This window comes from Caloenas nicobarica, chromosome 1 (genome assembly GCF_036013445.1).
Source record: "Caloenas nicobarica isolate bCalNic1 chromosome 1, bCalNic1.hap1, whole genome shotgun sequence".
Taxonomy (NCBI): domain Eukaryota; kingdom Metazoa; phylum Chordata; class Aves; order Columbiformes; family Columbidae; genus Caloenas; species Caloenas nicobarica.
Window position 1 is genome coordinate 65,352,756 of NC_088245.1, and position 26,603 is coordinate 65,379,358.

The window sequence follows — 26,603 nt, forward strand, 5'->3', positions numbered from 1 at the left end:
TGCATGAGTGACTAATAGGAATTATGATAAATTTCTTCCTGAGAAAATTACTACTGTAAATGGAATCTGGCTGATGTTTCTGGAACTAACCAGAATAGTCTGGAGTAGCTAATGGTCACTACCCTTGAAAGACTGGTCAACTCTTTTCTCAAAAAAATAATTTGAGTAATGATTTTAAGCTTGCTAATAAACAAGATTTTTATGGCAGGGATTGTTGTTTTACCTAAATTTCTTATTGTGCCTTGTACAACATGATTTTAGACCATGGGTAGTCTACCAGGTCATTGTTGTTGTACATGAGATTTCTGAAGGTCATCCTTAGGCAGTTAGGAGGTTATGTTACATTCTAAAAATTATTTTTTTCCTTTGTGTATAATCAGTCAAGATGATACCAAATTTGTACTTTTCTCATTAAGACAAATTTGCTGTGACACACATGACATTTTATAAAAATCTATGATGTGGTGATGTAACGACTGAAGAAGTTCGGAATAAATTTTGAGGAAATTAAATGGTACTGAAATAGGCCAATTCTGTAAAGCCAAGTAACAACCATTTCTGTAATTGCTATTTCTAGCTATTGATTATAACTTATAGTAACTGACTGACGTGTTGCTATGGTTTCTTGAAAGCTACATACACTAATTGATGTAATCAAATAGAGAGAGAAATAGAACTTGATCTTTTCAAGACTGTGTTTAAAAGCAGTTAACTGATTAGATAAATGCAGTTCTTCCTGTCCTTCTGAACAAAGTCAGGCTATTTAACGTTTCTGTGTATTGGTAAATAAGAAAGCCTGTAGTTTTTAAAATCTACTACTGTGTATTAAGTCCTAACTTTCTCTATGGAAGTCCTAGTACTTTTGAAGAAAAATGTAGCAAACTTGCAATTCTTGCAGTCCCATAGTGGCTATGGAGTTCTATAATACATCTATACTGCTGACTGTAGCATTGAGTACTTCCAGATGTGGATTATTATTTTCTTTAAGGAATTCTTTATTTTTGTGGAAAATTGTGAGGAGTTAATCTTGTTCCAAACAAAAGGAGATTGTACCAAGTACCCGTATTGTCAAATCTTGACGGAAATCTCAGTTTTAACCAACTACTTTAGCAGATTCAGTTAGTCAAATGAGTTGAACTTCATCAGAATGTGTTTGTGTATCACATAGCACTCAAATTGGTTGTGAGAAAATAATACGTTAATATCTGTTGCATGGTTTCATCGCAGATTTGTATATGTATCTGTGTGACTTGCTCATCAGTGTATACCTCCAGCTGGCAGGGATCTAAACTCTAATAGTTGCTTGGAATGAGGAAGAAACTTTCCCATGGGCAGGTTCCACATAAATGCTTATTGGGAAGGAGGAGGAAGGGATTCTCACACCTTGTGCTGATATGAGTTGGTTTTGGAGGTGAGCTATTGGTCTGGCTTGCTGACGTTCCCTGTTGTCTGTTCATTTTAATTTTATTTACTTTCAGCCAAAATTGCATTCCATAAATCATGGCACTGCATATTGTGGCAGAGATACTGTAAAGGTCTTATTAGTTCTTCTGGATGAAGAAGCTGTCAATTCTCCTACCCAGAACAAAGCAGAACTATTATATGACGATGAAAACTTAAATTTGTTTGGAATCTCCTCTGTTTTGACACTCTTCAGGTGAGCTCTAGAAGGGTTTTTTTGTGTTTGTTTTGTATTTGTTTATTGTGCGGTGGTGTTGTGGGTTTTTTTGTTTGGTTGGTTTTTTAGGAATTCTTATACTGAGTGGCAAACAAAGCATTAATAGTACTTACACAAAGCAAAGGAACAAAGTGTGATCTGTTGTGAGGTTGGGTGTAAAGGGAAAGCATTTTTACAACAGTCTCAAAAGTATTCTGCATCCTCATTCACATTTGCTCTATCTTCAAGATACTTTTGTAATATGGACTTTTTGAGCTAGTACATTTCTGGGCTGCACAAAACCCATGAGGAAATATCCTTTGCAACAAGCCTTCCGAATATTCACCTCTTAAATTGAATTTTAACACCTAGGTTCAAATACTGTCTGTTCAGTAGCTAACTAGATTACCATTCATTTTGAAGATGCCTCCTTTGTCTAGCTATGACACAAGAGATTTTTTTGGATTATATCCCATTTTCTTCCTACGTAATAATTATTTTGTGAAAGCAGTTTTAAATAGTTAAATAGTTTTTCCTATTATGATCCACCAATCAGGATAGTATTGCACAAAGGATCTTGAAACAAATTCATATGCGTGGAGGTTTATTAGTAGGGTAAGTAGGTGATGGCATACATTGACTCTAATGGTGAAAGGTGCTTTGGGGAAGAATAAAATCAGAAGAGGAGGGAGAGGAAAGAAAAAACTCTCCCTGGTGGCCAGCAGGGAAGTAAAGCAGCGAGGGCTCCCAGATGAGCATCGTCTGTAGTACAGTGGTTGTTTCCCCATTAGTGTTTTTCTCAGGGTAATGAAATTGTCTTCATAAGGACCTGCTCAAACCCCTTTTGATTGTCCTTGCTTTTGGTGCCTTTAGCAGTGATTGGAGCGCCTGTTCATCACGGCAGGGGCTGTGTGGCCTCTTATTAAGCTCTGTGCATGCACATATATGGGTTCTCTGACATAAAAGAAGAGCTAAAATGAAAAGGGTAGGAAAAGCGAAGAAGGGGTGTTTCTTATGCTGGTGGCAGTCGTTTCCCATGAGAGCCTACCAGAACACTACCGGAGTGTGCAGGTGGAAGGCTGTGTGGTTAACAGCAAGGAAAGAGAAAACCAGTGATAGGTCCTAAATTGGAACGTGGAGGATCCTGAAAGTCGAAGAATTTAAGGGTTCTATTAGATTTATCATTTGATGTCTTTGAGGAAGCCAAAGGAACAAGCGCATTCTAATAAAACTTAAAAATACTTTCAGTAATAAGTTTAAATAAACCTGTAAATTTGAATATAAAAGGCAGTGTATAACAACATATTGTGGAATATTTATTTCACCTCAAATATCTGAGAATAGCTGTAGCTATACATTTGTTTCGTTATATAACAAGCTTTAAATAAGTCTGATTTCAGTCTTTTATTTTTCTGATACTTCGGATTCAGGAAAATTGATCCACGTTACTTTTTAAATAGTTTCGTGAATTTAATAAACCACACTGTGTTTGTATTTTTGTCAGAAGGAAAAAGAGCTTAATAGGATTTAGGTTAATCCTCTATGTAAATGGAATCAAGGCTCACCTGAATTATTCTTCTGATTTAAATACTACTATTAATCACAGCTGTAGATCTTGATTTTCTTTTTTTTTTTTTTTTTTCTTTAAAGTAACTCTTTAATTTAAAATGGGTTTTAAACCACTTCTGAATAAGAGTGCCCACTGAGAGCTTTGGTTTCACTTACCTCATTTGATTTTTCAGCTGAATTAATTTTCTTGAATTTTCCTCAAAAGGATAAGACATTGTTTGACTTAAAATCTTCTCAGTGCAGGTGTAAACAGGTACTGCTATCTGGGAATTTATATTATAATCTACACAATTCTTGTGTTTTCCTTAGTAATTCTTAGTGATCCATTTGTTTTAGATTTTATTTTCCACTATATAGTTTTTTGAATAAATTAATTCTAAATCAAATTTTTGAATGTAAGCAAGCACACAGATAATATTAAAATTATCAAATTTATGATCCTAAATTATTGTTTTAGGAACAAAAAACTTTGTAAGAGCTGAAACTTGCAAACAAAGCTGGTTCTCAATTTTTATCGGATCTTTGTGTTCTGCATTTCTCAAGCAGCTTTACTGTAAGGCTCCTGTTGCTTTATGAATGCTGAACACCTTAATAGACGCAGGGTAGAAGCTAATGTGTTGCTCTGATTTGCATTGGTGTACAGGTACCTGATGGTGCAGCACTTTTTTGGTAGTTTTTGTGTCTCAAATATTTGATCTACAGCATTTGTAGTCTTCTTGCCAATCTATTGTTAATAGTAAATCTGGACCAGTTTGCAGGATAAATGGCAATACAGTGAATGTCACTGCAGTTTTGAGATTCTTTTTACTAATCTGATTCTGTGCATCAGATTGTTGGTCACCTCATATAATAGTTATTGGTTTATGGTTTTGGATCACATTGTAGTTTTTCACAATGCTTTTTGTTATTTCTAGAGATTTCATTACTAATGAATCCCCAAATATGTTTAAAGTTCGTGAGTAGTTTTGTCTGGGTTCAGGTCAGTTTGAGAAAGCAGTGTTAATGTTTCAGGTGTAGACTGAGGTTAAATGACAGCACCTCTCTTTCAAAACTTCAGCATTTCAGGAATTTTTCTTGCTTTGTTCTACTGTTCTTTCAATAAACTTCTAGATTATTTGGATAGATATATCTCTCTGCACTGAAATCCCGCAAAAAAGCTACTGCTGAGAAGCAGCAATCCTATTGTTCAACTTTTGGTTGGCTTTCTTTAATTAAAATATTTTCATTTTAATTTATTAAATACATGCATTTTGGGAACTGAATGTAAGCACTGACAATACATCCTCAGTGTTTTAGAACATCCTAACCAAGCTTAGGTTTTTCTTACTTTATTTGTCCTTTAGTTTATCTGTCAAATATTTTCCTTCTGTTAGCACCTCATTTCAATCTTCTGGAAAATACTCTTTTTAGACTTGCATTATAGAAGTTCAATTTTTTCTTGCTATTTTTTTATATTTTGAAGCTCCATGCAAGGCAGAAGTATGTTCAAATTTTTTAAGCAAACACAAAAATGTAGTGATGCTACTGAAATCAAAATAAGGTAATTCTGATATCATTAATTATATTATTTATGTTTTAGAGTTAAATTTTGCATGATCATGGATTAAGTATTTTCATAACTTTTTGGAATGAAGGATCTCTTTTTCTGGTTTTGCAGGTTCAACAGGTATTCGGTGTTTGGGGCAACTTGTTTCCTGGTGTGTTTTATATCATTCTCATCATCTTCCCATCCTAGTAATGTTTAAGCTAGTCATTACTACTTTCTCATTTGTTTTCTTGCTTTAAAAATTTCTTTCTATTCAAGGAATACCCATGTTGATCTGGTGTACAAAACAAAGAATCTCTTAAAGCCATTTCTGTGGGCACTGAAAAGGAAACTAACCTGTCCATGCACTGAAGAGCAGTGATGATTTAAAGTTGCTCATCTTGAGGAATCATCATTTGTTGGAATAGTGGGGTGCTGAGAATTTTGTCATTACGGGTTACAAAGAGGACTCACGAAGCAGAACAACAGTCTAGACAGGAGTATGCCGAAGCCACATATTTTGGCAATTTAAATAGCAAAAACATTGCAAGGTCCTGCAGGAATGTTGCACCAGAGACAAACAGAAATGAATAAAATGATGAATGAACTAAACAAAATAAATTTTATTCATGGAATAATTGAATAGAATGAGCGAAATAAAAAAAGAGTTATTTTTGGAATAACTGTCCTCATATGCACACTGGCCTGACATGAGCATAAACAGACAAGTTATTATTTACAGATGCATGGATTATTTATTTTTATTTCAAAACGAGAAAATCCCCTCTTGTATGCATAAATTACGTTTTGCGTTACATACATCAAAATTTTTCATCCATGTAGGTAACTATTCACATACTCAAATATAGGAGGGTGGAAGCATTTTGTGTGTGTGAGTACTTCTATTGAAAAGTCTCTAAATATGAGGAAAATTATTTTGGATGTCAACCAGATGCTATTCAAGGGGTATGAGTAGAATAGTGACTTGGTAACTCACTACCAGCTGCAGAACTGCATATTGTAAACATACTGCAAAATGATACCAGAAGTCTGAACTGTAGGTTTGTTTTCATTATGCTGTCTTCAGTTGTCACAGTACATGTGGTTACTTAAGAAGGGAGAAAACAAAGTAAAGCTTGGAGAGTGAAGATACCTTCCTGTTTCTGAGGAACTTGGTGTGGTAGTTATTTTTCTTAACTAATCGCTTTTACATGTTTTAAATACTTCTTATCTCTTTTAAGTATAGATCTCCAGCACAATCCAGTGGTTCTTCTGCAAAGCCTCTTAGACAACGTATTCAGAAATCTATGGATGAAAAAAAAATTGAGGTACTGTGTAGGAATTGCTATGCGACTCTAGATGTACTGATATAATAACGCTAAAATGAAAATAAGTGTTAAAATTCTCAAATACTTGCCTGGAATGTGTCACATAGCTAAAGAAATATAATTATGATTCACTAGTGATTAACTGGCCCAACTTGAACAGTGTTGTAATATGAATGGAAATATCTAAAACTCCAAGTGGGAAAGACTTTAAACTTAGAAGTACTTCCTAATGAAGATCCCTTAATGGAGATGTACTGAGTTAATCTGTATCGCTTCATTTAACCATCTGTGTATTTTGGGACTATAGAAATAAAACTGAAGCTATGTGAAAACAGCGATAAAACTGAACGCGGGCACCTGATTTCAGTTCTGATATAGGCATTCTAAAAGTGTAATAATTTTTTGTTGCATTTTTTGGGAATGCTTTTTATTTGTAACATTCTGAGGACATTTCCATAACATTTCTTTGTGAGCAATAAAATAAAGCTGCTAATGTTTGCTAGTTTGTAGGTGAAATGGAACATTACAAGAGTATGTTGGTATTGTGAGTTGCACTATTCAAAAGAACAACTTAACTGTTTCTGAAAATTGCAGTCTTCCAGTGTACTGTATTTTATGTAGTCTTTTTTCCTCAAAATTGTCAGACTTGAACGTTAGGACTATGGAAGGAGTCAGAGCTTTTATCTTCCACGGCATTTCAATAGAGCACTAAATAAAAGTAGTGACTTAATATTTTTTCCAAACTTAGTCCTGACAGCAGGTAAAAACACAAATGTAATTATTAAATAAAGAAGAAAACAGATATGTTTTAAGCCATCTAGAACAGCCATGCTGTTCTAGAACAGCAAGATGCAAAATATGTTTCTGCCACTGGACATGAGGGGAACTTTATCGTATTACATGTTTGAGAAGTAGAAAGACATTAAAAGGGAGTAAAATTAAAAGCACTGTCAATATTTGAAGTATGTGTTTTAAATATACTCCAACTTCATTCTGAGTGTTTTTTTTGGAATGGGGTTTTGGATAAATGCATTAATTATGGTGAAATTTAGCTTAAAACTCATAGGCAAATTATGAAAGATCAAAGCTGATGAAGGATCTGCATTATATTAATTTGACAATAAACAGATCATTTAAATTGCAGTGTTACTCATCAAATATTTAAAATGTGATATGCTGTTCACATAACATATTGGAAGAGACAGTTTTCTTATCTAAGTGGAGGTTTTGTAATTGGAGTCACGAGCAGCTGAGTTCAGTACCAAAGCAAAAAAATTATTATCTGAAATAATTGCCTGTCACATTTTGGGACCTTTACTGGAAACTTACAAGGTTTTTGACACAAACTATCAAAAATACGAGTCTTGAGGTCGATTCGTATTATGAAACTATTTTTACTTTTTCTGAAATACTTGTTTGCTAATCAAAAATACCAGATTAGCTACCATAATTTCTATGCAAACAGTAGTTCTTTCAGAGGTCTCTGAATAATTGAACAAGTTCTAATTCAGCAGCAGGAATTGCATGCAAAGGTCCATCATGATACTGCTGCTTTTATAGTGCCTAAATCTAAAAGGATTCTGTTACTCCTATGATCCTTGTTAATACAATACAGCAGGGGTGTCCAACTCATTTTCACTGGGAGCTACATCAGCCTCGCGGTTGCCTTCAAAGGGCCGAATGTAATTTTAGGACTCAATAAATGTGGGAGTGGTTTGACACCCCTGTCTTAGAGCAACATTCAGGATGCTAAACTGCCGCTAGTAATGACAATCAGACTTCACAGCTTTCTTCCAGTGTCTCCTATGGTACCAGAGAGACAAAGTACAGCATGGAACTGAGGTCAAGTATCTCAAGATGTTTTTCCATTTTAAAAAAAGTGAAAAAAATCGTGCAGTTCAGAGTGTAAATGTTCCTTAATTATGTATCAGCATAGCGTCGTCTTAAGCAAGATAAGATGTCTGGGTGTTTCACACTATGTTTGCAGTTCTCTTTTCTGTGTATCAGCTGAACATTGCCATCTAAACTACACTATATTTCTGTGAAGTCTGGAGTTGTTCTGGTATTCCTATGTTCACTTTAGTCTTGCTTCTCCTTCCAGTCAACTAAAATCACTGTACCTGAGCAACTAGTAACTTTTTTAACTGAAACTCAGATAGTTCTCTGCGTTGAACTTTGGTTGCCATCCGCTCACATAAAATTCTGCTGTCTTTCTTGAAATATTAATTTTTCATTTTGTCTTTCTCTGGCTTACTTTGTACCTTTCTAACAATTTCTACAGTTTCTTTTGTGTGTTTCTACTCCTTCCTTTTCTTCCTTTTTCTCTTTCCATACCTTCTTTGTGGATGAATACTTCTACAAACGGAAGTTCAGCTGTCATTGTTATATGAACAGTTCACAGATCTATACGAGACCTAAGTGTCCTTAGTGACACCTAAGTGTCAAAACTGACATCTTTTGTTATTTCTATACCATCCTGTGAATACCCAGCTGTTGATTTTTGAGGTGGTATGTCCGTCTTTCCTGGTGTATTCAACATTGAGGGCAGTATCCTGTTACTTTTTCGCTCATAGCACCTCTGGAATATATTCTTCTCTATTTGTATGTCCACTCAACTGCAATTTATTAAACGTTTATTAAATGTTTATTTTGGCTTTTGGTGTGCTGCTGCGTATTTTTCTTCGACTTGATAGTTGCAGCTTTGCCTTGTCTTTCTTCACTGAGATGGCTGTACAAAATGTTGTTATCAAAATTATTAGATGCTAGATGCTATTCTTCTGTTTGCATCTCAATCTGTTACTTTAAGTTGTAGTCGATGTAAACTGCTTGTTTTAACCTATCCCAACCCAATGATGATTTCTAATTTGCTGACTTGAGACATCTGTCCTTGCTTAAATTCAGCCTGCACTACCAATTTTCATTGTTTGTTTGTTAATTTTCAGACTAGCTCTTTCAGCTCTCTGGTTTGTACTGTTTCTTATGGCTGAAGAGATTTCCTATAAGTGTCTGCAGAACTCATTATCCTCCTTCAAAACCTCTTTCTGTGCCTTTAAATGGACCTCTCTCCAAAATTTAGAAGTGCTTTGTGTTGAGATGGGTGTCCATTACAATGACAGTATCAGTTCCATTCTCTATGAACCCATGTATTTCTTGTCTTGGATCGTAATGTCTCTTGGTAGTAATAAATTTTGTTCTGTCTTTACTGTGGAGCACCTAGGACAATGAACTGCTTGTGCATGACCATAGATCTCATATGCTGTAGTAATATTTATCACCTCCTTACACTGAATACCAGTTTTCATTATTATTTAATACAACCATCTTGAAATGACAATAACAACATGATGTTTCTTCTCAATGTTGGTGATTCTTCTGAGAAGTTTCTTGTGCAGTATGTGTGATGGTAGCACTAGTTCCATAAAATTGTTCTAAGGACTTTTTTACCATACTGCCTTGATGGTTAGTCTATAATACAAACTTGTGATCTCTCATTAGTGCTTGTCCCATAAAAGTCATCTTTTCTGTATTTGAGAGGGAAAGAAAAACACAGTAGTGGTAATTAGGTTGGTTGTATACTGAATCCCATCAGGATGCGTGTGTTGAATAAAGAACTATAGGACAGCCTAGGAAGTGAAAGGAGAAACACTTCTCTAAATTAAAAAAAAAAAAAAAAAAAAAAAATCATTATGCCCTCTCCTTCCCTAAGAGGGGAACTGATCTCTCACAAGAATTCTGCAGAATTATGTGGAGGAATGGAGATTGATAATGTTTAGACCTAGGGCACAACAACATGCATATGTGTTTAATATCTAAAAATATGGAAAGTGGATAAAGTAAAAGGGTAGTCACAAATTGGAATTGGTGTTTAAAAATAAAATAAATCTATGGGTATTTCTGTTGTGCCAAAACAAATTCCTGGCAACAGTGCAAGGCAAAGAAATATTTTTGTCTTTCGATCCTCATTAAATACTGGAAGAGATGCAGAAAGATCACCTAACTGTAACAGCATTTGTCAGGAGACAAAGCTGTTGCTCTTATCCCTTGAGGAGAAAGTCAGCTGGGGAACTAGCATGTTGCATTTTTTCATTGCCTCTAGCAGAAGCAGGTAAGAATAATAATAAGAAGAAACTCAGTCTTCCTTTGAGAGACAATTTAGAGTTTCAAGTTTGCAATACATTGTTTAAGTGAAGTGTCTTCTGGTGAATGGTGTTTTGTGGAAGGAGTCTTTAATTCAGAAAGGTCCATAGAACACCTACTGAGTTATGTCTTTTGTTGTCAGTTGTCCTTATCACTCCTTTCTGCTTTATAAAAATATGTAGAAAGTTTAACTGGACAGGAGAGAGGTACTTTATCTAAAAAGGGTTTGTCTAACCTTATGTTTGTTTCTTTGACCTGTACTTCCATTTATCTAAAATAGGTACATACCCTATTGTTTGGTTTCAATGGGATTATGTAAATCCTTCTTATTGGTGAGAGAGGGGAATGGAAGGGCTGTTTAGAGTCACCTGCTTCTTTTAGGCTAAAGAGCAACTTAAGAGAATAAAAATCTTACACAATTAGATTTTCACACTTCTTCTGCACCAAATTTCAAATTGTAGGTAAAATACTGTTCCTGAACTAATGAACTAATGGGATTGGGTACAACTAGAGAAATTTAGGACTTAAGAACAAAAGAACAAAAGGTATTAGGCTGTGAGCATGCAATATATGAGAGATCTCCGGAGTTGGTGTTTGGTGTTTTTTGTTTGTTTGTTTGGGTTTTTTTGTTTTGGTTTGGGGTTTTTTTTGGTTTTTGTTTTTTGTAGATTTAGGATTGCTTTGGCCTTTTGATATGTTGCTTTAGAAATCCTATGGCATTGTTAACACATTTACCCTGAAACAGCTGCAAGGACTTTCAGTAGTTTGGCGTGGTTTTTTCGTAATGTAACTGTAGACAACCTTTCCTGCATGAGGTACTGTTCCCTTCCAATTGGGAACATAACTGTAGCTCTAGTTTTAAAAAGAATTTGTGGCTTAAGCAATCTAACAAATCTTGGCATGCTTGAAGTTCATTGTAATTTTACTGTGTATAGAAATCCTTCCAAGGAAAAAGCTCCATGAAGTAAAAAAATCCCAGTCTGCCTTTCTCATGTGACTTGTTCGTGCCTATATAAAATGGCTTAATATCTAGCTTCATGCACTGCTTTTATTTTTCATTGCTTAGTTCTCTAAATGCTGTTACTTGAGAGAATTGTTTTGCCTGTTGGTGATTCCATTACAAATAAACTGTGACTTGGAAAACTATCAACAGGAAGTTATCAAGAATTTTCTGTATGCCCATGATAATTGTGAGCAGAAAATTCATAGTAATAGAGAAAAGAATCTTTTTCAGGTAGTAGTCCCATCTATTTAATCAAGAAATATTTGTTTGTAAGTGGAGAATAATTATGGAGAATACTAAGCTGACTAGTAGTTTTGGTGTGTATGGAGTATGCTAAAAATGAGTATCGAGATGGGAGGAAAAGGTTATGTTCAGCATAAAATCTGAAGAAAGACTTTATTAGTGTCAGTTGATAAACCACACTTGTATAGAAAATATCTTTTTTTGTAGGGGAAAAAAAAAAAAAGACTCCTAAACTACTTTCCTAGGATCTGTAGCTATGAGTTTTGAGTACTTTTAAACCCAATAATGAGGTGATTTGGGGTTAAATGTTCTCAAAACAGTAATAGGTTAATTTAGGATAACAAAAGCCTGGTAAAATGTCATGCTAAAAAAATTCGATCATTTCAGTACAATAAAAGCTTTCTATTACCTGAACTATTCAGGACATTTTTCATGTTTGAATAACATGATGCCTTGGTTTGGCAATAATACTAACCATTTATTGTTTTGTTACTCTTCCCTTTGCACTCCCTTCCCTTTTTCAACTTTCTCTTTCAGCTTATTTTTAATATTTTGTTGTTGTTGTTTTAAAAGGACAGGGATAAAGGTGGAGAAAAGACATTTTCTCTTTTTATCTCTTTTCCTCTTCCAAATAGTACTCTAATTGTTTGGTTAGAAAATAAAAACATGTGTTTGTTGTTACTGATGTAGGTTTTCGAATTCTATTATGCCATTCCAGTGTATAAAAACCAAATCTCAACATTCTTACTGACTAAATATTGGCAGTACTGTCTGTATGCAGATGCTGGAAGGAGATCTGGAATAGATTATCAACTAGACTTTTAGAAATAAATAGAGCATGCACCATTGATATTTCATATAAAAGTGAATATTTTATATTGACATCTCGAACAACTGAAAAACTTTTCTAGATATAGAAGTCAAGGTGGGAGGGTGTTCTGCTTTATCTACTTATTACCACTAGTAATTGACCTATGTGTGCCGAAACACTGTCCTAAATTCTGTCATGCTTTCTTCCAGCTGAATGGGACTAACAGCAGACTCCTTTTTCTGAAATGCAGTAGAATTTCTTTCTTTGTATAGGGATAACAGCAACATCCCACTTGCTTGTGAATAGGAGAGGGGATAGTAAGTTTGAGTTATTTGTATGCCATTTGTGCAACTACTTGATTAGCAAATTCAGCTCCTCATGTCTTTTTGCTCTCCTGAGCTGTGGGACATTGGGATGGTGCCCTCAAAACAGTGGATTTTGGGGAATTTAGTGTGAAGTAACTCTAATTTCTAAGAGCTGTTTCAAACTCTTGACAGGCTGTATTATGTGTGCCTCAATCAAGTTTTAAGTTGCCTTTTTTTCTTTAAAAACATTTCAGTGAAGCTCTGCTTTATAATTCAACACTAGACTTGTGCTCTTTTGCTCTGCCTTCAGGCTATTAAAATTTACCTATTGCTACCTCACTTATGTAATACGGTTGTTTTTACTAGTGAATATACATTTCTAGAGCAGTTGGGAAGTTTGCCTCAACAAATGTAGTCTTGCTCTCTTGATTTATATATACCCTCTATATTAGTACAAGCATCAGCGGAAAAAGTCATATTTCGTAGAGCTTCATATACTATTTCCAATGACTAAATGGTATGTGATGCAATACAGAGTGAAGTTCTGAGACATATTTCAAGCTTCAGTGAAGTTGAAGCAGACAGATGGGTTTGTGCTGCAAGTTTTTCAGTATTTGATCTTCCGTCCTTTGACTCCACATATTCCAATCTCTGCAAACTGAATTAGTGAAGTGTCAGATGAGGGTGGTAAAAAAACCCCTGGTGTCCCAAAAACTAATTGAATTTATTGTTGGGTATAGAATGCTAGTTATCAGGCTTTCTTACTCAAGTTTGTTCCTTATGCTGTGTTTATTATATCTTGAAGTCAGCATGAATTGTAGCTTATTTGCCCCTTGCAATATGAATGTGACTGAACTCTGTGCAAGTTATTGTTGCATAATTTTTAAAGTGTGTCATTTGCTGAACAATAAAGAATTGAGGGAATTTTAAAGCATTAAAAGGAAGCATTTAAGAAACAGCAAATACAGGAAATTGTTTTTCATTACTATTACAGAAACAGCTTAAAGAAAGGGTAAGCCCCTTATGTTCTGAATCTTGTAACAGTACAATAGGTTGTTGATTAAATTTAAACTAGATTTGAGTGGCATTATTAGTTATTCCAAATTTTAAAGCTTATTCTGAGTATAACTTCTCTATCCTCCAAAACACTTTCTGAAAAGAGTATAAAGTTAACAACATACACTTAATGACTTGGTGAGCTCAGACATAAACTTGAAGCACACAGAACCTTGTGAATGTCTATGTGTACAGTCTTACCTTATGGTAAATATTTTAAGTACAGAGTAGATTAACACTTTAAAAATATTAGAATTGTTGAGAGTCAGGCTGGTTAGTTGTCCCTGGTAAATCTGCCTGTCTTTCTCAGGCTGTTATCTGGCATGGCGAAATTATGGTTTGGGAGTGATGCACAGTTGGGAAAATTGGGTCTCTTTAACTTTTGAAGAGAATACTGAGTTTAAAATAAAACTATATATGTACAGACATATTAACTCAGAAAGAAGATCTTAGTTTCTGAAAATATCCCATTTATTTATTTCCAAAAAGGCTTTAGGTGTGTTCACCTGGCCAGCTGCAGTATCATGAAGAGATACTTAGGTTGCACCTGAATGATAAGAAGCTAGAGTCTGTTAGCTTATATAGATGAAAACAGTATCAGATGAAAGTGGCATAAATCATGACTGAATTTTCTGGCTAAAGGCCCCTGTGAAAAGAGGTTTCTGGGAAGATTTTATTTTCTTTCTTTCCTGTCGCCACTCCCTTCCTTTCCTTTCTCTCACTGAGTTTTTGAGTTGGAAGAAAAGCATATCTATAAGGGTGAAGCCTGAACTGTAAATTTAAACATGCTTGTTTTAAGAAGAAAAGTAGACTTACGTAATGCAAACTTCTTAATCAGAAAAGTGCTGTAAACCTCTTATTTGACAAATATTTCCTGCTGTCTATGTATATCACAACCTTTATTTTGTGACGAATTTTCTTGCTTTTCTCTTTCCTGATGTATTTGTACTGTGTAGCACCTGTTCAGCTCAAATTTATTTGATTTCATCTCTGCTGTTGTAATAGAATTATTAGCTAAAAATCCTAATATAATTACTTGCCTTGCACTGTATCTTTCAACATATTTTGTGTAATCCAGTAGTCTTTCAAGTGGAAGTGAGGGCAGCATTTGTCTTGCAGAGTCTATAGCATCTGTGATAAATCGGCTGGAAAGTACTAAGCTTGGACCCTGAAAGTCTAAGCTGATGTGAAGCTGTAACTTAAGTGTAAACAGTGGAAGTTTGATGTGTAAACCATTGATTCCATTAAATACAGATATATTGAAAAATTTTATTTTTTGTAGTGGAACCAAATGTTTTGATTTACCTATACTATGAGTCTAGGTTTCCTGCTTCCAAAACTAGGAGGCAGGGATGAGCAATGGAGAAACAGATACAATAGTGTTCTCTGAAACTGTAGATTTCTGGCAACTTGTACTATATGGATATAGCCTCACCTGGAGTCCTGCATGCAGTTCTGAGCGCCACAATATAAAAAGGATATAAAGCTACTGGAGAGTGTCCAGAGGAGGGCTAACAAATTGGTGAAGGGTTTGAAGGGAAAGCCAGATGAGGAGCGGCTAAAGTCACTGGGTTTGTCCAGCCTGGAGAAGAGGAGACTGAGGGGAGAGCTCATGGCGGCTCCAGCTTCCTCACAAGGGGAGGAGGAGGGGCAGGTGCTGAGCTCTTCTCTCTGGTGACCAGTGACAGAACCCAAGAGGAATGTCAGGAAGATGTGCCAGGGGAGGTTTAGGTTGGACATCAGGAAAAGGTTCTTCCCTCAGAGGGTGGTGGAGCACTGGAACAGGCTCCCCAGGGAGGTGTCACGGCCCCAAGCCTGACAGTGTTCAAGAAGAGACTGGACAAGCCCTCAGACACATGGTGTGAACTGCGGGGTTGTCCTGTGCAGGGACAGGAGTTGGACTCGATGATCCTTGTGAGTCCTTTCCAACTCAGAACGTTCTATGATTCTATGACAAATGTGGAGTTAGACATTGGCATTCAAGGAGAAAATGGCTTTATTTCATGAGTAAATGGGAAATCTGAAATTTGCCAAAGATCAATCTGAAATAATGTTCTATATTCCAGGTTTAGGTATATTGAAGCTTAGTTTATATTATCTATCATTCCTTTTCAATGTTGCTATTATGCAGTCCTCTGTATAGATTGGTTAAGTGGTGAGTTTCATCCTGTACTTGCCATTTATGAGCTGACCTCTCAAAAATAATGACTTGTAGAATTATAATAATTGACTGTAGTAGCTATGACAGCTACTCAAAATGATAGAGTCTGCAGTCTATCAAAAGAGGGGACTTTGACAGAACATCTGAGGTTGAAGAATCAGGAAACTTATTATTTCACTAGTCTTACAAGTGTTGTCTTTTACTTTTGTAAATAATTCAAGGTAATACCAGATTGCTGTCTACAGATGAAGCAATCTTCAATCAAATCTCAGTTCGCATGCACATATAAAAATGACTTGAGTGAAAGAAATGGTCGGCAGTTCCTCAGCAGTAACCAAGTTCCAACCTGCATGCATCCTGCACCAAAGCGACATTTAAAAGCTGGATCTCTCACAGGTGAGCTGTAGTAGGTTCAAATAAGTAAATGTGATACTAATATTTCTAATTATTCAAATATGTCAAACAAGGCTTTAGTAAAACTCAAATGTAAATATGTTTTCAAGAAAAAAATAGACGTCTCATTGCTCTGTGTATGCTATGATCAGTTAAATGTATTTGCATTAAAATTGCCATGCTAATGCTTTGAAAATACCAGTTTGAAAAATACGTATTGATGTTATCTTTAGGTAAAAAAATAATACGTTTTACATACATTACATAATGTTACTTATTGTAGAAAAGTAAGCTGAGTGAAATTTGTATTTTTGCCATTAACAAAGGGAAAAAATTAATTTACTCCACTATAAATCATATCATGTATATAAGTTATAGGCCCTTTAAGCATCTTTTCCAATATCTTGAAGTAATAAGTCAAATTCTAAGTTAAGTTGCTATTAAATGTTTTTGAGCAATGTCATTTTAAATTGGTAGTGCACTTATGAACACATAGCAAATGTAACTGCAATGACCAGCAGAAGATTTTTTTACTGATAAAGCACTAGTTTTGATTTAAAATAATCACATGATAGTTCTATGATAGAAAAAAAGATGAATAATCCCAGGTAACTTTTTATTTTTTCACATATAATTTTGATATTCTTACATGACAGAAGGTATGAATTCATGTCTCGATGTACCAGTGCTTGGAACTATTTCTGAAAATGTTCAGCAGACTAGAAGTTTTACAGAAATGAGAAAGCTGAGTTGTCAGCCAAGAAACAAGAACTCCAAGAATGAACAGATGGATTTGAATAAAGACAAAGTAATCTGTGGTAAGGAAAATGAACCATTTTTGAAAAAAAATGCTAAAAGACCTAGGACTTCAAACAACCCTCAGGAGGAGTTGAACAGCAAAATCAGTGAAAAAAGAAAACGCAGCAAAACTGCGAGCAAGAATAAATTGATTGCTGGTCAGGCAAAATTAACTGATTTTTTTCAACTATAAGTTTTTATTTTGACATACATGGTACATTGACTGGTTCAGAAGTTGTAAAATTTTGCAAGAAAAGGGTGAAATTTATTAATTGCTTCCTTTCATACTCAAATAAGTGGAAGTAGCTTGTGTGTAATAAAACAAATACTTACAAGTCTGGATTATGCAGAAGTCTTTTATTTTTCGATAACAATACAATGTTAGTAATTACAGCTATGTTCTTTTTTGGTAATTAATTATGTTTCCCTCTGCAGTGTGATGGCAATGTATTTTTGGATGCATATATATAGCCACACTTAAACACAGGAACTTCAAATTACATTAAATTCATAATAAAATGTTTAATCTTCAAAGAAGGTCATGTAGATCAGTAGTTTTCAGACTTGCCAACAAGGTCGATAGACTCTTCCCAGCATACACCTGAGAGCTACAGGAAAAAAATCTGAAAGTTTAAATCACCAGAAAACTAGAAGACTTAATGGTCTCTGAAAATATTATTTTAACAAATGCTCCCTCCCCTGTGGACTGAATATAATAGGCGTAAAATGGAAATCCAAGATTTCATCAGCCTTAGGAAATCCCAAACATGACATGGGGTTTTTATATGAATCTTTATTAAATTGCTATATAGAAACTGCAATTCTTTACCTGAATTAAATAATTTTTGTGTAAAAGTGAAAATACACTTACTGTCAAAATCTCTTCTTCCTATAGGGAACTTAGCTGAATCTTCTTCATCTGCAGTTTCTCTTTCCTGTATTGATTCAATATTTTGAATTTCAGTGTCAGCTGGAAGAGCCATGGCTCCCTTCAGTGCAAGATAAGGCAGTTGCTTTCTACCTAAGTTGATTGGCATAACATGATTTAAGAAATCATGTCTCGAACCTGTGTCCTGTTTTAAGGGGAAACAAGAGTAGCAGTTTAAAGTCAGTTATGTTCACTTTTTATACTTGACTTTTCATACTTGATACTTAGCAGTGCAAGTATTTTATCTTTCAAGATGCTATTTTGAAAGTAATGGCTGAAATGGTATTATGGTAAAGAACATGAGAAAATGATGAGTCTTGTATTTGGTGGACTTAAAAACCTGTTGCTGCATATGGGACATGCTGAAACAAACATAAATATAGGCTTTTCCCCCCAACAAGTTTTGGCTACATATTGTTCTATAAAAATCAGGTTTCTTTTATTCAACTGTCCAAGTTACACATTTTAAAATCTTGGAATTAGATAATTACAACTGAAAATTTGTTCTTAACTATAGTATGCTAAACTGATATTTTTGTATATTCACCAGGTTATTATTTTAAATTAATGTACTGTTTTCTAAGGGATTATAAAGAAAATGTCCATTTTACAGGCAAGCCAAAACGTAAAATTGAAAACTCACCAAAAACTTCATGTTTCTGTCATCCTCTTCATTCAAAACACTGCTATCTTCAGTCAGATAATGCTTCAGCAAAGGTATAGCAACTCTGTTCGCAGTTCTATCTTTATTTTGAAGAGATTTTCCTAGATTTAATGTGGTTAGTAACATATCTTCATCTTCGATCTTTTGCAGAGATTTTGAAACTGAGAGTAGAAAACCTTGAGAAAAAAGAGAGAGAGAGAGAATTAACATATATGATGAGACACACATTCTTAGTTACTTAATGTGTGCATGGAAGTTAAACAGTTTTCAAATGTTAAGAAAGCTTTTCCAGTTGTAAATGAGTATGTTCTCCTTCTGTGCCCACTTTATATATTTTACAGATTGAATAGAAACCACTTCAATGGCTGAGTTCAGTCTTTTAAAATGACTCATATTAAGGAGTAATCTTTTCTATAATCCTTCTAATCCCATCTGTTGTTTAGAACTACTTAAACATTTCTTTAGCATGGATAATTTGTTTCTTTGTATGCTTTTAGAACAGCACAGATTAGTTCCTTTTGATGGATCAGTGTAACAAAGTTCCCAGAAGAAGTTATGTACATTTGTGGTGTTTATAAAGCCTTACCTCCCATTAAGGCAATTTGAAGAAAAGGAACTAATCTATCTAAGCAAGTAGGATTGCTGTAAAGGTGTGATCTATCATTGTTTTTGATAAAAACTGATTCACAAAAGAGTTGAAAAGCGTGAAATTTAACAATAGCTTAGACTACTACTGTTTTACAGCTGAAATCATTAATTTGTATTTTGATGTCTGTTATAGCAGGTTACATTATTCAGAACTCATATCTAGAAATCTTTATTATTATATTACCCAAGTAATTATATTTGTCTGCATTTTCTCTGTGAAAATGGACTTTTCCTAGCTACAAATATAATATAGTCAGATATGCTTGCTAAGAATGTAGAAAGAAAATTAAGTCAGTTTTTCATTTATTTTGAATTCTACCTATTACTCTGTGGAAGAAAACGTAGGAATTTCTGCATAACATTTTTTTAACCTTATCTGGAAAGCAAATGGGGCCAGCTGAAATTTAGCTAATCTCTTAATGTCAGTGATTTGAGCCACTCATTCAGTGGCTGTGTACCTCTTACATAGTTCCCATCTCTTAATTTCGTGTTTGTTTTAACCTTTAGGCTGGTGCAGGGAGGCAAACATCCTCCTAGTCAAGACAAACCACTAGGGAGTTGACCAAGAACCTGACTAAGCAGAAAGAGCACCGGTTTCCCCTTGTTTTCCTCCCTCACTCTGCATTTTGCTTTTTCTGCTTTTTCTCTGTACTGTCATACACTAGGAACAAAGTGTAGATTTTTAGTAGCAAAAGTGATTTTGTGCAGTGGTTTATTTTTTTTCTTTTACTGGTGTGGTATGAAGGAGAAAGTAAGATTCCTATTTAATAGTCTAGACAAGTCTACAATACATCATAGTCGTGGGTGGCAAGTATACATTTTGTCTTTAAACCTGTTACAAGAAGTCAAAGGAAGGAATATGAGTGCTGCTGAGAGATGTCGCATAGTCTTGGGGAAGTACAGGAAGAGTAGTAACAATTCCTGCTGGAACAGGCAGTGATACAACACTAATCCATGGACTGAGGATGTTATGTAGAAGAGCTGACCAGCACTGTTGGAACTGCAGGTTTTTTAATCACTGCTCACTGCTAAACTTCACAGAAAAGCAAACTGCCTTGCCAAAGTAACTTCTTGATAAGAAGTTTCATGGGAAAGTATCTCTTGCTGGACTAAGCAGATCTCGATTAAAAGACATTTTGGGTATACCAACTTTTCCCCAAATGAGGAAAGTGCATTTAATGCTTTCCTTGTAGACCATCTCTGACAAATAGAATTATTGCTTCTCGTTCTTTACATTTCCTTGCTGTGGAGCTTGTACTTGCCTCTGGGCAATTGAAGTGGTTTCTTTACTTGGATTTCGGTTGCCTGGCTACAGAGAAGACGAACTTGAAAGTCAATTGTATATGGTTTTGCACTTCTCATCCAACCTCTATTTACTAATTTGTTTTCTTCCCTCGCATTCAGTATTTGAACAGTTTTGTTTAATTAATAAAGCAAAAGTCATGTATGATCTGTAATGGTACTCTTCATTTAGCTCAGCCTAGGTAGAACAGGAGGAGTGTTTTTGAGTTTTCTCTTTATATGTTGGTATATGCATTAAGAGTTGGGGAACAAGCTATCCACCCAATAATTGTGTATGTGGCAAGAGTTTCTGTTTCTCTGAAGCTATAGTACCCACAGGTATGCAGCCTATATCACACATGGCTTGCTTTCAAATGTTCTCTTTCATTTAGTAAAAAGCACAGTTAAAATAAGAACTGACCTGGATCAATTGGAAATTCCATCTACAGTGTTTCTTTAGTTTTCTACTGTGTCTATAAGCTGATGTCTACAGAAGAATGTAAGTTCAGGGCAAACTTATGGTACTCTCCCAGTATCCTCTAGTGTTTCTTGAGCTGGCTGTTAATTTTTAAGGATTGTTAAGATCTGAGGTCATTCTAGTGATAATTAGAACAACCTCCTAATTAGACTGTTAAGGAATCAATAGCGTATGTCTCTAAATTCAGTGAATTTTCTGCCTGTGCAGAGCAATAGACAACATTTGTACACCTGCAGATTTGCAGTGCACTGTGTAAATCTGTTCATAATGCCTTTGAGAATCCTGCCACTCTAATGTTTACATTTTTTTCCTTTTCATCTTGAAATTTTTAATTGTAGTAAAAATGTAAAATGTTTTAATATACCAGCTTCTACATTTCATTATTGTTTATCAAGTTGGCTTTTTATTTTTATAGTAATTAATAACCTAGTCCTTCTTACAGAGCAATAACTATTTTGAGAAGCATTTTTGCTTCTATGTTGTGTCTTGTTACAATGAAATACGAACTCCTAACACCTGAAATCTGATGTGGTATATGTGAGTAAACAAAATCTAGGTGATAATGTTCCTGGAATTTTTCTCACACTCATTTTGAATTCTAGGCATGAGTTATGAAACAACTGTAATAACTTTATTTGGTGTTGTAACTACTGTAATTGCCGCGTACAAGTGTTTGAGCCTAATGCCTAGTATTGACTGAACAGTAAATGAAACAGCCGTACCTTACCTAAAAGTCAAACTTTTTTTTACTGTTATCAAAATTGAAAAGCTTCACAATGCAAGAGACTATTTAAGCAACCTTAACAAATCATTTTAGTAAATCCTAAAAGGGCACAGAAATATTCCACTAACCCTTAGTGAATCAAGTACTCTACAGGACAGTGAATACTATTGTTGATACACAATGGTTGTAATACTGATGATGGTTTGCATTTGAGAGAAGCAGCAGTTATTCTATTTGTAACTTTATGTGAAAGGAGTCTGGGTAAGGTCAAGGAATGTTATTACCAATATTGTCACAGGTCGCATCCATAAATCCTACTGATGATTTATTTTTGTTCTACACATCAGTACAGATTTCCTTAGTGAGCTGAATCCTCTGGGTGTGTTTGCATGATGAGAGTTGACATACTCCTTTTCACAGACCAGGTGTACAATAAATCAGCACTTTGTAAAAATCCAAACACTGGGTTGTTTATTACCTGATTTTTTTTTTAATCAATAATGTTAAATTTTTAGTGTGGTTTTTTCCTTTTTTTTAATTTTTAACATTTCGTTCACTTTTTAAAAGAATTGCATTTTTATCTGAGTTGTTTCTACCAAAGTTTTATTCTTATGACAGAGTATAAGCCTCAGATTTTAGGTATCTTGTTTCTTGTGAAGCAGTAAGTAACACTGCATTATGAGTCCACAAAGTATTTTCACACTGCTTTCGATGTGAGGTACATTCTTGAGATATGCTATTTTGTAAGTAATTCTTGAAATGAAAACAAAGGTCAGAGGTGCTTACAAGAAGCTGCGATGCCTAAAAAGAACACAGAAATGCTCTAGCATACTTTTTATGTGATAAGATGAGCCATATACCTGAGGTGTAGGTCTGGGTTTCTCCTCCTGGGACCTAGCCGGAGGAATCGGGTATCTTTTCATTCTGTTATTGTGAAGTAAAACTTAAAACCTACAAAGGACCCACCTCATATTCTGTCTTTTGTTTGCCATACCAGTCCTTGATACTGACTATTCTACTGTTTCCTCCTGCCATTCATATGGTATAAGCACTGTGGTGTACAGAACCTTACAATATTTGATCTGTTAATTGCAGCAGTAGAATATTATTGCAATGCTTGTGATTTGTTATCCAAGATTTAGGGGTGATATTATGATTTAGTGACTATTGTAACCTTGCAATGCTTTTTCTTTACTATTATGTATGCCAGGAAACTAGCTGAATTGTACCTGCTCCTGTTATATGAATTATAGTTGGGTCTTTTTCATCACAAGCATGTGAACTTTTATATGTTTGAAACATCTGTCTCACAGACTCTAAGGAGGAGGAGTTGCAGGCCATTAATCATACAGTTTCTACTCTGTATTACCTTTGTCTGCAGATGAGACTGTGCTACCACTCATTCTCAAAAGTATAGCCAGATACTTATGAAAGTTTTCAAGACTTGCTGTACAGAATGTCAGTCACACTGAAGATCCCAATGAAAGCTGTCCAGAAGAAATCACAGAATATTAGGGATTGGAAGGGACCTCAGAAGATCATCTAGTCCAATCCCCCTGCCAGAGCAGGAGCACCTAGATGAGGTTACACAGGAAGGCGTCCAGGCGGGTTTTGAATATCTCCAGAGAAGGAGACTCCACAACCCCCCTGGGCAGCCTGTTCCAGTGCTCTGTCACCCTCACTGTGAAGAAGTTTCTTCTCAAATTTAAGTGGAACACATAAAGTTCTGGATATATTATGTACCTTCATGACAGCATGCCTCGTAGATCTCATAGATGAGGACCTGTTGGAGTCAGCCAAATTACTCTGGCAGATGTCTGCTGCTTTAGTTTTGACAATCCAGATGGGTGGATTGTTGTTATCCAGTGCTTTCAGTGATCTTTGAACAAGTCTATAAACACAGGCGCCAGGGTGGTTAACTGTGGCAGCAGTTGAGCACCAATGTCTACAAAGATCAATGCCATAAGATAAATTACAAATAAATTTAGTTAGTTAGAAGGAAAAAAACCACCTGCTTTTAAAGTATCTCATTCTAGTTATGAGCTAATGCTGTTTTAATCAGGGATGTCTTTCATGGAAGATAGTGGTGTTGTCAGTGAAATATCAAGAATTATTTGCATTGATATCAAATCATGAAAGATTTGCCTTAGCCAGAGTTATATTTTGTTAGACTCAGTTAAATTCCCAGTAAAAAATTAAAACAGCTTAGCATATTCCTGCGTTTAGCACTTGTTTGGCATCCCTCATATTTTGAATATTAAGTGTAATTTTGCCCAAAGGCAAGAAACATCAGCTATCTTCTTTGTGAAATGTACTGCTGCAATGATTTTTGCCAAACTTGGACTTCTACTTGGTCATTCATTTAGATGCCAAGTTTTGGATGAAAGTGGTGTTTGCAGCTGAAATTGCTCTGTCTCACCATTTTGGGGGATGTTCTCTGCCATTCATAGTTACATCCAAATTGTTTCACATTCAAAGAATAATTACTTGCTGACAGTATGTCTGATTCTCTGTGATGTTTTCAGCATGCGTCCTATAACATATTCTGTTTTCATTTCTGCTGACCCTGGCTGCTATGGACATAGATTTGTATGTGACTTTTAAAGGAGCAAGGGTTCCTTGCCCTTTATGCTATACACGTATGAGGCAGCTGAGTACACATGATATTTATATAAGAGATCTTCTTTTTTTTTTTTTTTTTTTTTTTTAAATGGAAGTGGTACATATACACAAAGAATAGAACCAATATAGTTTACAGCTTCAGCTGGATGAGTCGTTGCTACTTTGCATGGGTAGTGATTCTTTTTGGCTATATAGTGATTTGCCAGTGTTGTTCTACTTAGGATCTGAATTCAGAGATTGATTTTGTTCCTCACCATCTACTGAACTCTTTGTTTACACTATCACAGTTCACACCAGCTTGCCATTCAAAATAATGGGCCTATTGAAAGAAAAACAAACAAACCAACCTTTAGAAAATTATCAAAATCTCCAGCACAGTCTTTATTATTATGTTGGGATCTTTAAATCTCATCTATGTTTTTGACATATGTTTTTCTTGAACAAAATGGAAGACAGAGGTCACATTTACCCATTGCTTACCCAAGCCTAATTCAATTTTTTTTTTTTGAAACTGGAGCTACTAATTATTTCACAGATTTCATGCTTAAAAATTGCTGTTTAATGAAATTTTGGTTATTAGCTGTAATTGGTTGCCTATCTGTTGATTCAGAGATGCCATCTATAATTACAATAATTAATTTTAAATGAACATGCTAGGTAATTCCTGGCAAGAAATGATCAGGTTTTAAGATTGGATTTTATCATTAAAAAAAAAAATCTATAAATTCCTGCCTGCTAGAAGGGCAACACAGCAGGTCACAAACAGTCCAGGAGACATCTGGAATCCACCGATGATGACTTCTTGATGCAGGCTGACTGAAAAGCTGATGAGGGGAGAGAAGCACTCTGGACCTGGTATCAATAATTGGTAAATGGATATGAAGAGTGGCCAGGCTGTGGCTGCAGTGACTATGAAATGATGGAGTTCAGGATCCTGAGAGAAGAGAATAGGGCAAATAGCATCACAGATTTGAATTTCAGAAGAACAAACTTTGCTCTGTTTAGGGTTCTACTTGGGCCAAACCTGTGGGATGAAGGGTCCAGGATTGCAGGGTCACCTCCTCTAAACTCAAGATTCGTCCATCTGAAACTCAAGGCGAGGTTGACAGGAGGCCTGTGTTGATCAACAAGAAGCTCCTGACAAAACTCAAACACATTCACAAGGGTTGTGGAAGTAGGGACAAGTAACCTGTGAGACTATAGACACACACTCGCTGGGTGTGTGGGACTACCTTAGAAAAACCAAAGATCAGATGGAATTAAATCTGGTGAGGGGTGCGAAGGGCAAAAATGAGTTCTACTACTCTACCAGCAGAAAAAGGAAGAATTTGGAAAATGTGACCCTGCTGCTGAGTGGGACGGGAGACTGGGCCCCAAAGGACATGAAAGGCTGGGGTACTCAGTGCTGATTTTGCCTTTGTCTCTACTGGTAGGATTTGTATTCAAGAATCCCACATCCCTGAGTCCAGAGGGAGCCACTGGAGTAATAAGGAGATTCCGTCAGTAGAGGAGGATCAGATTAGGGGGTAATTAAACAAACTGGACATACATAAGTGGGATGTCCCTGCTTTGGGCATTGAGTTGGACTAGAAGATCGCATGAGGTCTTTTCTAACCTCAACAACTCTGTGTTTTATAATTTGCATTCTTTTTTATATCTCAGTGGAATCTCATGTTTGCTAAATTTACGTATTCCTAAACATTAGTATGCCATTACTTTATTTTAATTTATATCTCCTGCTTCAGTAGATGTATATTTAATGTGCATTATCTACCTGATTTATTAGTTCATTTACCAAATAATCTGGAATATTCAACAAAAATGCTTTCTTCAGGATGTAAAAATGGGTAGGGACAAGCTTAATAACAACATGATCTGTAAGTGATCAGAGTGAACTGATTTTCTTTCTGATATTTTGTAATGAAAGTTATTCTTATTCATTTACTTAATAAATGTGTCTATTTTTAACATTTAAGTGTTTTTAACCTGAAGTGATGAACTTGTTTTTTCTGTCTTGCAAGTCAAAAATATCTGTTCTGCAATATCACTGCTTTTTGCAACAACAATTTCAATCACTAACGACTCTTCTCGGTATTTGTGACTTCTACTTCATACAAGTTCATGATGACTTTTAATTCTAAAAGGTAATTACATTAACTTATTTGACATCAATATGCTTAATAAAAACATAGAACATCCCAGAAAATGTAATACAAGACTTTTGAATATGGTGACATATTTATTGGTGGCAAATGATGGAAAGCTGTATAGT

At 35.2% G+C, this 26,603-nt stretch overlaps 2 protein-coding genes across 2 annotated transcripts in view; one reads left to right on the forward strand and one right to left on the reverse strand.

Moving 5' to 3' along the window:
- PARPBP (PARP1 binding protein) overlaps positions 1-17,179 on the forward strand; it is a 43,438-nt gene extending 26,259 nt beyond the window's left edge. The window contains exons 7-10 of the mRNA XM_065637951.1: positions 1,479-1,657; positions 5,998-6,079; positions 16,041-16,191; positions 16,845-17,179. Of these exons, the coding sequence (XP_065494023.1) occupies positions 1,479-1,657; positions 5,998-6,079; positions 16,041-16,191; positions 16,845-17,179 (747 nt within the window). The remainder of the gene's footprint in view (positions 1-1,478; positions 1,658-5,997; positions 6,080-16,040; positions 16,192-16,844) is intronic.
- A 365-nt stretch (positions 17,180-17,544) lies between these two features.
- On the reverse strand, positions 17,545-18,806 carry PMCH (pro-melanin concentrating hormone). Its single transcript, XM_065626727.1, has 3 exons — positions 18,558-18,806; positions 17,858-18,059; positions 17,545-17,594 (listed from the first exon to the last, which is right to left on the reverse strand). The coding sequence occupies exons 1-3, from the start codon at positions 18,804-18,806 to the stop codon at positions 17,545-17,547; spliced, it is 501 nt and encodes a 166-aa protein (XP_065482799.1).
- Between the last annotated feature and the right edge of the window lie 7,797 nt (positions 18,807-26,603).